The sequence below is a fragment of the Vanessa atalanta genome, chromosome Z (assembly GCF_905147765.1).
Source record: "Vanessa atalanta chromosome Z, ilVanAtal1.2, whole genome shotgun sequence".
Lineage (NCBI taxonomy): Eukaryota > Metazoa > Arthropoda > Insecta > Lepidoptera > Nymphalidae > Vanessa > Vanessa atalanta.
In genome coordinates, this window is record NC_061902.1 from 5,752,290 (window position 1) to 5,764,401 (window position 12,112).

The following is a 12,112-nucleotide window of genomic DNA, read 5'->3' on the forward strand; positions in this document are numbered from 1 at the left end:
GATGTGGTGTAAATTGTAATTAAAGCGACTTTGTTGTTGGCCCATTAAAACTATAAATTGTTTACATTGGAATTATAGTTCCGGCTGCCAGTTCATCTGATGTGTCCATTTTTATTTTGACAGAAATGAAAATATTGCCATTTCATTCTGAAGTTTCAGTTTACCTCTGTCAGTATCTTTGCTTACTCCACTAAGTGGATTTATATAATCAAAAATTATTCCTAATTTAGATATTCTTTTTGATTGTCACATTCTTCCTTTTTCTATCCCTTACTTTGAACATATATTTTCTGGTTCAACTTGGTATAATTACAACTGTATCTGCTTTATCTGGTGTGTGGAGGGGATAAATCTCCATATGTATTTTAATATATAAAATATATTGAAGAAAGCATCACTACCAATTTTAATCATATGAAGAGTACAATAATTGCTTAAAGATTATTATCTCAAATTTAATAATATTTTAAAATTCCATTCTAAAATACCCAAAAAGGCTTAAAAGATTTTCTCGTTTCAAGCAGAGTTTTATTTAATATTTCTCTTGCAAGTGTTCACATTTTACCAAACGTATTAGTTAACAATGTAACAATCCTGCGGTTGTCGGAAAGTGCAGTATTCGCTATAGCTTTCGTTATTTTACATGATACCAACATGTCTATCATAGACAAAAATAAATTGAGAAAAAAACGAAAGAAACACATGATAGAGTGATAAAAAAAAAGTTTCCCAAACATTGCTAACAAGAAAAAGGAGAAAAATAATATAAAGAAATCATAGTTGAAGAATAAATTTCATTAATTAAACAGGTAGCAAATATTTAGGATATATCACCACAATAGCTGGATGAGCTAAATTTATAGAAAAAGTTATTATTAATTTTTGTTTAACTGAAAACGTGTGTCTGAATCGTTTGATGGCTATTGGATGTTATGGTTCTAATGTCAATGTGATGGTATAATTAGATTAATTGAAAAAACATTGACTATATCTTTAAATATATTTACAAATTAATGTATTGCCATTTCGTCATTTAATAATTTTTCTCGAGGCGATGAAACATTTATTAACATAATTTTTATGACAATTAATTAAAACCTTTATCAACAGAACTAAAAGATTTAATTGCTTTGGTAATACAAAGCAACAGTTATTTTGCCACCCTGAAAATAGTAGATTTGCAGGCAATGTTAACAGACTCTAAAAAACTTATAAGAGAAATGGCTTTGCGTCGTATCTTTAAAGAATGCGGTGCAAAATTGCAAAAGTTAAGACTATTTCATGTTGCAGACGTAAATATGGATGCAAATGTCTATTGCCTCCTTAACTGCCAGAGCCATAATACAGAACCACTGTACGTGAAGTAAATGTCTAATGAAGAACTTAAGTCTCTCATTGAGAAAACAACAAGAAAATATTTTTTATGCATTCACCTAGTCACACTCAAGCAGTGGAGAAGTCAGACAAACGGTAACTGAAGTCTGTGCACAATAACTGCGCGTAAAGGTTTCATTAAAGCATAGATTGGGTTTCGTAACCTTCGTATGTACTATTTCTGTGCGTACTTTATCCAATTTTATGGTATATAATTTTTGTTCGATTTAAATTTATGATTATTCACCAATAACAAAAAAATATAAAAACTGACAATGTACGCGTTAAATACCAAAATTGTTGAATATTTTTGACAAACCACAGAACACTGACAAACTACTCATAGATGTTATAGGTAGATATTTTTAAGACCTTACTATTTTTGCAGATGCCTCTAAAGATGTGCATATGCCTGCCGTGTCTCTTAATTAGAAGTTATTCTTACACCATTTTGCCTCAATTATTTAAGAGAATCAAAACTTTATTATGAGCTTAATTCGCCGAACCACATAGAATTCGATAAGTCATATTTGCAGAATGTTTGAGCTGCCTTCTTATTGTTTACTACCCATTTCGGAATTCATCAAAATTCCTAAAACCTATCTTTCTACAGATTCGAAAAGAGATTATTTATGTTTGTCATTAAAACTGTCTCATCGTTAAAGTTGTATACATAGATAGATAGTCACATTGGTATTCGTGACAGTGAAATTGGTTATCAATATGTTAAAACATAATTAAAATTATACAGTATTCTGTATTGCAGTATCGATCGCATTTGCATATTTATTGTTCTATTTTTTGACGAATAATTTATTGATAAAATTTTTTAGGCTCAAGTTGTGAAACTGTTTATTTATTTCACTGTTATCTCAAGCATAATTCTGAAGTGTCAGTTTTCACTAGTCGAATAGTGCTTATATAACGCCGATTAATAATAATGGTAAAAGCAGTACGTGCCACTTAATCTTTAATCATACTTCAATCATACTTCATGGTTAAGTATGAAGGAGTTTTTAGGACAAAAGTCGTATTAGAGTAGACATTGTGTCGAGTAAGCTATGTCAGGGCGAGCTGGAGGCGTGCTCCGGTCTGCGAAGGGACGTATCCTGAATCACGAAATGACAATTCCAAATAACTCTACCTACCTACTCTAACTTGTGTTATCCCCTGTATGGTGCTGCACACGCAATTTATTTTAGAGAATACAACGAACTTTAAACTGTAAATAACACGAAAAGTGTAATACAAAGTAAAAATTAAATTAATTAGATTTATTTATTAAGGACTAATGTACCTTAAGGGTACTTTAAAATATTCGGCATATTTAACATTTTTAATAATAATACAAATTGTTGTTCTCGATATTGGGTCATCTTTTACGAATACCCTGGCCTTCTATTTACCATTATACTTAAAAATATATTTTTTTAATTAATGATATAATGAAGCAATAATTATGTTATTACTAGTAGATTGATACATATAAAAAACAACTAGTTATTTTCAAGACTTCATTATAAAGCTTCGGAGGTTATAATTTTCATGTGTCCATCGTTACAAGGAGACTCAGCTCTGTCTGTTTATATTCTGGTTATCATTACATTACATTAGCAGCCCGTAAATGTCCCACTGCTGGGATAAAGGCCTCCTCTCCCTTTGAGGAGAAGGTTTGGAGCATATTCCACCACGCTGCTCCAATGCGGGTTGGCGGAATACACATGTGGCAGAATTTGGTTGAAATTAGACACATGTAGGTTCCTCACGATGTTTTCCTTCACCGCCGAGCACGAGATGAATTATAAACACAAATTAAGCACATGAAATTTCAGTGGTGCCTGCCTGGGTTTGAACCCGAAATCATCGGTTAAGATGCACGCGTTCTAACCAGGTTATCATGTCTTTTATATATGGAAACCGACAGTAATGTGTGATTCATAATCTTGGAACTTGTGACTTGATTTGATACGTTTTCAACAAAAGTAATATAATTATGAGTACATACTGTTTTTTTGCAATATACTATTAAGACCTACGTCTTCTGAAACTGTCTTTACTATGTAACTTTCCACATATTATATAACATGTTCCCTAATGCCATCTAATCTCGAATATTTTGGCAAAGTTATTCGTTTGTGAAGTGTCGAACTCTACGCTAGATGCCTGCATCTAGGATCACTTAGCTCTGTTGAATTCCTCAAGTGTGCGTGACATTAAAGGCAAGTGTTACGACCGCTTGTTACTTAGAGTCGAGTAAAGGCTTTTGCAATAAAAACAGACGTTGATGTTCATTGAAAAATATGTACAATATTAAAACTAGACACTTAATTGCAGGGCTTTAAGACCTTCTGGTTAGTTACTCATCAGATATACTATGTATTATTATATTATTATGTTCTGCTTTAAAATTCCCAAAGTTAGTGGCGCATTCGTGATATGAGGAATGCTTAATATATATTATTGTACCAATGTCTATGCGCAATGGTGGCTATAGTATTAACATCAGGTTCATGAGGCCAGTTTATCAGTCCACCTTCATATAAATAAAAATATCATTAAATATTCGCCTCTTAGACATACTCTAGATTGAGGCCGAGATTTTCAAACGTCGAATCCTGATGTTCCTGTTTCCTTCTTTCACATCGCTAGAACAGTAAGCGCGAGCGTTGTTTTTGAAAAAAATAGAACCTTATCCTAACGCAGTCAATTGTGTGAAAATGCAATTCCTGTGATAGGTACTGAGACTTCCATTATGTATAAATGTGGATTAAAAAAAAAAATTGTTGGCTTATCTGAAAAGATTCCATATAAGCAATAAATATTGTGTGAATTAATTATGTACAGTACAGTGTCATTTTAATACATAAAATTGAATTTGTTTAAAATTTTGAATAATTTATCTCTAGTCCGTTTTTGGTGCGACAACTTACCTATCGGTAAAATGGACGTTGACATTAGAGTGAGTATTATCATCTTCATATTCTTGTGAAATACATATAGCGATGATTTTATTAATTTCGGGCAGAGTAACAGGTTTAAAAAAAACAATCATTTTAAAAAACTGTTGGTCTTATGTACGCCTCAGACTATTTTATTCTACGTAATTAATTATTTTACGTAATTGCGACATGTGTATAAATAGCGTTTTTATTTTACCTACGTTTTGTTTTATTTATTAACAAGTTGATGTGTTTGTCAATACTTGATTCTATCGTATCACCGTGATTCAATTGAATACGGACCAATTTATATGTCAGAATTATTTTTAATTAAAACTATATAATAGTTACTTCTTTAGTGCCGAGATTATAAAATTTTACATTGGACATGTGTTGTGTTAAATTTTGCATTTAACTTTCAGGAGTCTCTAAAACTTTTTTCGTCTAGACCTATAATCTTATAATACATTACATCCAGTTCCGGATCGATCCGAATCATGATTTCCATGTAATTTAAGATACAATTAACATTTGAGGACAAATGCCGCCATTAATATGACTACCATTTGTATCAGATCCATCGGCACCAGAAGATCGAAATTAGATTCCGGTTGTAAAATTATCGAAGGACCGTCTAACATAAATAGTATTTAATTTCTTTAATTTTATAATTCATCAAGTTTCTTCTTTCTCTAGTTTCTTCTAATATTTAAAATATTTATTAAACACCCTTTTGTTTCAGTAACTACATTAACAAATTTGTTAGAGCAACATCACAGTACACGTCAATTTCTAATGTATTATTACGTCGTCAAAACCCTGACAATGTAACCCTGTCAATTGTAAACCTAATACACAACCACCCTATTATACTTTATTAAAATCACTTAATAATCGAGGCATATTTTGCTAAGTAGGTCTTTCATTCACATTTGTATTATATTACTGTTCCTCTTCCACTCATAAATAAATATCACTGACGACAAGGATGCAAAATATATTTGTCAAAAATATGAGGTAACTTTCATCGGGTTTCAACCAATAAGTCCGCAGGGATGGCATCGCTATTATGTCAAAATGACAATACACAAATTGACTGACGTGACCGAAAGACTAAACTCCAAAAGTTAATGCGGGTCTTCGCAAGAACTTATATATCATTGTGAAGTCAATCTTATGTCTATAAAAATAGAGCAAAAACTCCAAAAATATGATCATAAATTTTTGTAGTAGCGCTTTAGATTCTACTACGTTAGTTTAAAGCATATTTTACATCAGCAGATTAAAAGTACCGCCAACAAAAGAGGCCGTTGCAAAAAAATAATTGAATAGTAGTGAACAAAAGCTCATAAAAGTTGGAGATTAATCGGGGATTTAGACACAATATAAACGAAGCGCACACATGTCACTAGTCACAGCAGACGTACTGATGTACGTTTTGGGTTTGTTTGCTCGATGACAACTGAACGGGGGGCTCTATCATAATATGCAATAATAATTATGATGAAAAGCTATGCTCTATTGTATGGAATTATAAAGATAAAAAGTAAACGTACTCTTTAAATTCGATAGTCAACTTATATATAAATACGGCTCAGCTATGCAATAAATGCAGTTGTATGCTTATAACACAACACGTTAATCTAAGACGTAAATTTTACATAGGCCCTTTTAATATTTATCACTTTGTGCTTAAAGGAATGAAAACTGGGACTCTCTTTAAAATCAAATTTTGGAAAAATCCTCTGTAATAGGTCCTTATATAACGAAACATATCTACCAATCAGTTCCCAATTTCATGTATCTATGTCTTATAGTTTAAAACCAGGTAGATTTTCATAGTATCCAATTATTATTATCTGACATTAATATAAGTATGTACATGTTTGCATAAACTATATAACGTTATTTTTTTCTATATTAAGGGAATAGTAATATATGTGTTATACATATACACATATATATATATATTAGATAATAATTTATATAATAAATCACTACATGCTAGTAATCAATCAAGAACAATACATATATAATTATTGATAGATGTATTTTATTGAATATATTTCACAAGATTATTAAAATTAAAATTATTAATAGCTTTTGTAATAAAAATTACGATCTTTGTAAAATATGAGTACATTCATAGAGCATATTATTTAAAAAAATTTATCTGAAATTACAAAATTATTTCAATCAGTATTTAAAACGGGATATTTACCATGTTATTTTTTTATTTGGTGAAGCTCAATATTACGACATTATCTACGAATGTCTTGATCACGAGACTCTCGTTAAATAGTGATAGTAATAAAAATAACCATGTTAATTTAAAATTATTTCATACAAATATAAGATTTTTATGTATATAAATTATATACAACTCTATGAATGGGTCTTTACAACTCGAAATATTTACTCCAAATATAATCCAATATCACTTCCTTAAATCAAACATAGGTGGTACGCTTATATTGGGCTCATACTCATAAAACACATTACATCAAAAGATATATACATATATAGATAACTGATATATTAAAAATTATATATGTTTTTTTTTAAATTGACTCATATTCTTTTATATTATAATTGAGCACCATCTTTGGGGTCTTATATTCCTTAAATTAAAAATAATAATAAACGCCAAATCTCTTTTATGACTAGTCATAAGTTCTAGAACTAATTTATTTATAATTTAATCGTTTGCTTACATTACATGAATATCAGCGCCAACAATATTTTAATATCTTATTGATAAAACGTTTTGAAATATTGAATACAGTTTTCACAAGAGTTTCTTTTATTTAGAACAAAAGCTTAAATTAGTAACTTACTTAAAGTAAATAATTATCACATTTTATTTTAAAAAAATAATTACCAAAAGGTAAGGTAAAAATCATTTTATGTACAGTAAATATGTTTCGACAATTTCGGTTGTCAATTGTAATTACTGCTTATTAATAATACGAGTAGAAAAGTTTATGTTTATGAAGAATCTTTTCCACTTCTATACATATCACTTATAATCCTTTCAATAGGTATATCACCAATAGTAGCCCTAAAAAAGAGCTCCACAATAGTACTGCTGGAAACTCTTCTGACAACTGAGAGCACCTGGAGCAACTGACTCAAGCGCGTAACATCCAGAGGATACATACGAGCCGTATACTGTAAAAATAAAAACTTTATTACATTTATTTTGTCTCGATATACTTATATATAATTTTTCAAATGATAACACAAATACCAAATTCAAAACTACAATGAATATCTAAAAATTCTCACAAGATTTTCTATATCAGCTCGATTTTAATAAAAACAAAACTCAAATTAATGATACAACAATTTTTAAGAATATGTTTCTTAAAAAATCCCTACCCTTAGTTTTTGTATCAGTATTTAATAAATATATGTGTATGTATTAATCAAAGACATTTACCTCATTAAGAATTCCTTGTGAATGATCCTGCAAAGCAGCGACAGCAGGGAGATCTTGTAATTTTTTTATTTCAGTATTAGTCAAATTGTTTTTGTCTCCAAAACTAGTTTTGAACAATACAATTGCTCGGAGGCATGCATATTCGTTGCTGTCTGGTCGGATTTTTGCAAATTCAGCTAGAGCCGTATGAAATTCTTCTATATCTTTACAATCTATTCTCAAATTTTTAGCATTGAGTAGAATTTTTAAATCAAGGGGATAAAGAAATTGCGCTGAACCTATTACAAAAAGATCTCGCCACGATTCTTCTAACAAAAGAAGCCTATCAGAAAGTGATAAAGATGCGAAAGCTGGGACGTTTTTTGCCCATTTTACGTTCATAAATAACAATCTGGCTGCAGCCTCGCACATGGCTTCAGGGTCGTTTGGACTGAGAAGAGACGCAGTGATAGGAGGAGGCGATGGCACTTGAGGTTGACACGACGTTAGAGGTAAAAAATTGAGTCTACTGTAAGAATGGTATGGATTATGAAAAAGAGACACAGACGGAGGAGGTGGCATTAAATTATGTTTGGGCAAAGCTAAATCTAAAACGGGGGGCACCGTTAGTGACATATCTTGAGATGGAATAGCTGGGTCTTTTAAGAATAATGCCATTTGTCGACGTAGGGTAGAATTTCTTGGACCCCTTTCATGCTGAACCGCTGAAAAAAATATATAATTTATATCGTATGCTTTATTTATATTATTTTAATTACACAACTTAATTTTATAACTTACCGTCTTTATTCATTCCTACATCAAGACATTTAGCCAAACGACAGGCTCGGCATTGATTGCGATGTGCCTTGTCTACTAAACAAGCACCGGGGTTCCTCGCTTTGCATGCATAGCGACGATCTCTTCGTACAGATCTCTTGAAAAAGCCTGCGCAGCCGTCGCAAGCAAATACACCATAGTGTTTTCCCGAAGAATGATCACGACATACAGCACAAGGAACATCGTATAAAATACGACCTGCCAAAAAGATATAATTTTAGTGGTTGTAGTTTATATCTGCTTTATTGTCATATTAAAAGCTGAAGGGGCCGGCCTGTCCACATAACATAATAGGGGGATGCCTGGTGCGTGAAATTTTGGGGCGACATTTTTCTTCTGTAATTATTTTGATGATATTTATAATTTAAAATATTTTATAGCCGTTTTATTGTTTTACTTAATTGGTTATCGAAATCACGTAAATTCTACGCAATTTAAGCGCGTCATCCTCCAGGTAGCTGAAAACTAATATATTTTACGTTGAAATGTGTAACAGAAATTAATTTGTATTAATAAGAAAATACTTTTCTAAGTAAAAGTATTCAATAAAAATAGTTTTTTTACATGCTCAAAAGCATCCCGATATTATAATTAACTGGATTTATATAAACACATATATATCATATTTTTCTGAACATTAATGGTGTCTTAGCATCTTAAAGTTGGCTTTATCGTATTTAAAAACCATTGATCATTAAATGTGTTATTTAATAACTATTACTTATTCTCTATTTTTGATAAATTTATTTTTGTCAGTTATTTAATAGGTGCAGAAATATGTCGAATAGAATATCGTTCCAAGAGGGTGTCTCACAACATCTCTCTTTATTAATTTGTATTTATGTAAGTCAAATAAGGTACTTGTACCTAAATGTTATTTACAGAAGTCTAAAAAAAACTGTCATAAATTTAATGCTGACAGAGTATGACACTTTAAAGAATTATAATATCATCAAGGTAGGACTGGGTGGTTAAGCCCCGCCCTTCATAGGGTGACTCCACCCGGTAATTTATTATCGCATTCAATTTGTATAATTTTGTGACAGTTTGGTTATTTAGCAGCCGTTTCAATTGTAAAAAAACATAGGTTTTTTTTTAAAAGTTTTGATTTAATCTAATATTATATTTAAATAATGAACATATAAGGAAAATTATATTTAATTAACGAAACTACCAATGAGCTTAGAAATAAAAAATTTAGGTCATTTAGAAATTGAACGAATCTAAGACTTGTACAATTTAAGAATGCTTTTCAAATAACAACAATTTTTTCATACTAAAGCTGAAACAAATTCTAACACTTCATAATGCTCAATGATTATTATCAACTATTCCATAAGCGAAATAAATGTAAGCTAAATTCACTTCTGGCAATGTGTAAAAAATCGTACACGATAATCTGCATTGTTTGTTCGTCCTCGGAACGATCCCACGGCACAACAAACCGTTTAGCGAGAGCAGATAATATGGCTATATTAATACACCTCCAAACACGACTATAGTCGAAAAGGCACAAAGGCACTTCCATACAATACGACATTCCGAATAAAACGGTGCACATGAATGCGTACACTTGCGAGGCAGGAAACGCGGTGTCGAATATAAGATGATCAAAAAAAAGATTCACAAAACTCGACTATAGACAAAGGCAAGTACAAAAGCTAAGAAGTAGGGCTTGGGAACAATTTATAACGTCTTAATAAAAGAGAAATACAGACCATAGACTAGAGATAATTAAATTGTAATATATATAAGATGTCAATTTCTCTTTTATTATTGCTGATTGGTCATACGTTATAGTTAAATTACAGATACAGTTTTTCTTAATCTTTAACAAATGAAATCTAAGGCTTATTATTTTACAGTTTTTTTCTAAGATACCGTATTAAATTATTAATAATGATAATAAATACTTTGAAGTTATAAAGAAAAAAAACCAACGTCAACCAACCATTTCTAAATATACTTACAAGTATAAGATCTTTCGTCACTTAGATAAGTCATAAATAAAGTTAACATTATCTTGGTCCAAATATTATATCTCACGTATATCTATACCGGTAGTGATTTTTTTATATGTTTTATGATTGCAACGTTACATAATTTTATATGAACGTATATTTATTTAGGGTAGAATTTTGGTGGTAATTTAAGAAATAAGTACAAAAAAATTATGTTTCCTCCATTAAAATAATTCTAATTATCCACTTTACACTAATGATTCTATAGGGATGTATTCCATGACATTATTTACACTCATCAATTTTAATCACTAAACATTGCAGCTTGTTTAGCGATGAGCGTCACCCGTGTGACCCTTCACCTGTAGCTTTTACATCGCGTGACACCTACGCAGGGTTATATCGAAAACGAACACTATTAATTGTTACTGATAGGGAACGGGATGCTCTTCGTAATTTATCAATATCATTTATTTTTACATTTTCCCACGTTAATGTGCTTTAAATTAACGTATCGAATACACGATTTGCACACCTTATTATTATTATTTATTATTGGCGACAAAAAAAAACGACGCAGTTAATAATAATTAACTTAAAAAAAAACATGCTCCGAACAATGAAAATATCATTAAAAAATAAAAACTATTTATTTACAATACTAAATAATTTTTTGAGTTTTTATAATACTACAATTAAACCCTTGAAATTAAATCAATGCATTTTAGAAATTATCTATCAAAATTTAAGTAATATGATTTTAAATCTAAATCTAATAAACAACATTAATATTTTATAATTTTGGAAATACGTAACAAGGAAGGAAAACACTCATTAAAAGGTCTAAAGTAACTACATCGTTATGACCCCATTTCGTGCCATCCAACATATACTTATTTAAAATGGTTCATGATAACTATTGGGACCCAATATAGGCCAACTGATAGTATCGTCATCGAGCTAATTTGCAAAGAGCTGTATGGGGTGAGAACGGGCGCAGATGCGCAGGCGCTCGTGGGAATACCATTACAGCCAAATTATCTCTGACACGACATCTTCCTAAATTGTTTCAGTAATTAACACTAAAACTATGATCAGATTTATAACTAAGATCCTTTTTTTGATATTATAAATAGATACTTACTTGAAGAAGCGGACATTGACTGCATTTCCATTTTGCTGAATTATTTTTTCATATTCTGAAACAAATTACCATTTCAACTTATTATAAAAGTATTATAATTGATTACAGATTATTTTAGCCATTTTTGCTATAAATAAAAAATAGTTCGTACTGCTGACAACAAATGCCTATAAAATTATAAATCTAAAGAGAATTCAAGTGTCAATTTGAATGTATAGAATATTAGGAAATTCTACATAGGTATATACAAAATTCAAATTTTGTTTAAGCTTGTAGAAGAGAAATATTTATTCTCATTTTTGGAATCTTTTATTACGATTAAATATTTTTCACACACTTTATTTCATGTGAAATGAACCTTCAAGTGCTACACCATCCCTTGCGGTTTTTAAGGGCCCTCAAAATCATATACAAAGTCTAAAGAAAAAGAAAA

The 12,112-nt window shown here is 30.5% G+C and overlaps 1 protein-coding gene across 1 annotated transcript; it reads right to left on the reverse strand.

Moving 5' to 3' along the window:
* Positions 1-7,301: 7,301 nt before the first annotated feature.
* LOC125076093 (nuclear receptor subfamily 2 group E member 1) lies at positions 7,302-11,710 on the reverse strand. The gene is made up of 4 exons (XM_047688044.1): positions 11,680-11,710; positions 8,536-8,772; positions 7,756-8,459; positions 7,302-7,484 (listed from the first exon to the last, which is right to left on the reverse strand). Exons 1-4 carry the CDS (start codon positions 11,708-11,710, stop codon positions 7,302-7,304), a joined length of 1,155 nt encoding a protein of 384 aa, XP_047544000.1.
* Between the last annotated feature and the right edge of the window lie 402 nt (positions 11,711-12,112).

What these genes read in the sequence shown, in the direction of transcription:
- LOC125076093 (XM_047688044.1), bottom strand. Translation starts at nt 11,710, where the DNA reads ATGGAAATGCAGTCAATGTCCGCTTCTTCAA. An exon ending in GTCAATGTCCGCTTCTTCAA is followed by an intron (nt 8,773 to 11,679) that starts GTAAGTATCTAT and finishes TCTTTTTGGCAG; the next exon opens with GTCGTATTTTATACGATGTT. An exon ending in TGTAGGAATGAATAAAGACG is followed by an intron (nt 8,460 to 8,535) that starts GTAAGTTATAAA and finishes TATTTTTTTCAG; the next exon opens with CGGTTCAGCATGAAAGGGGT.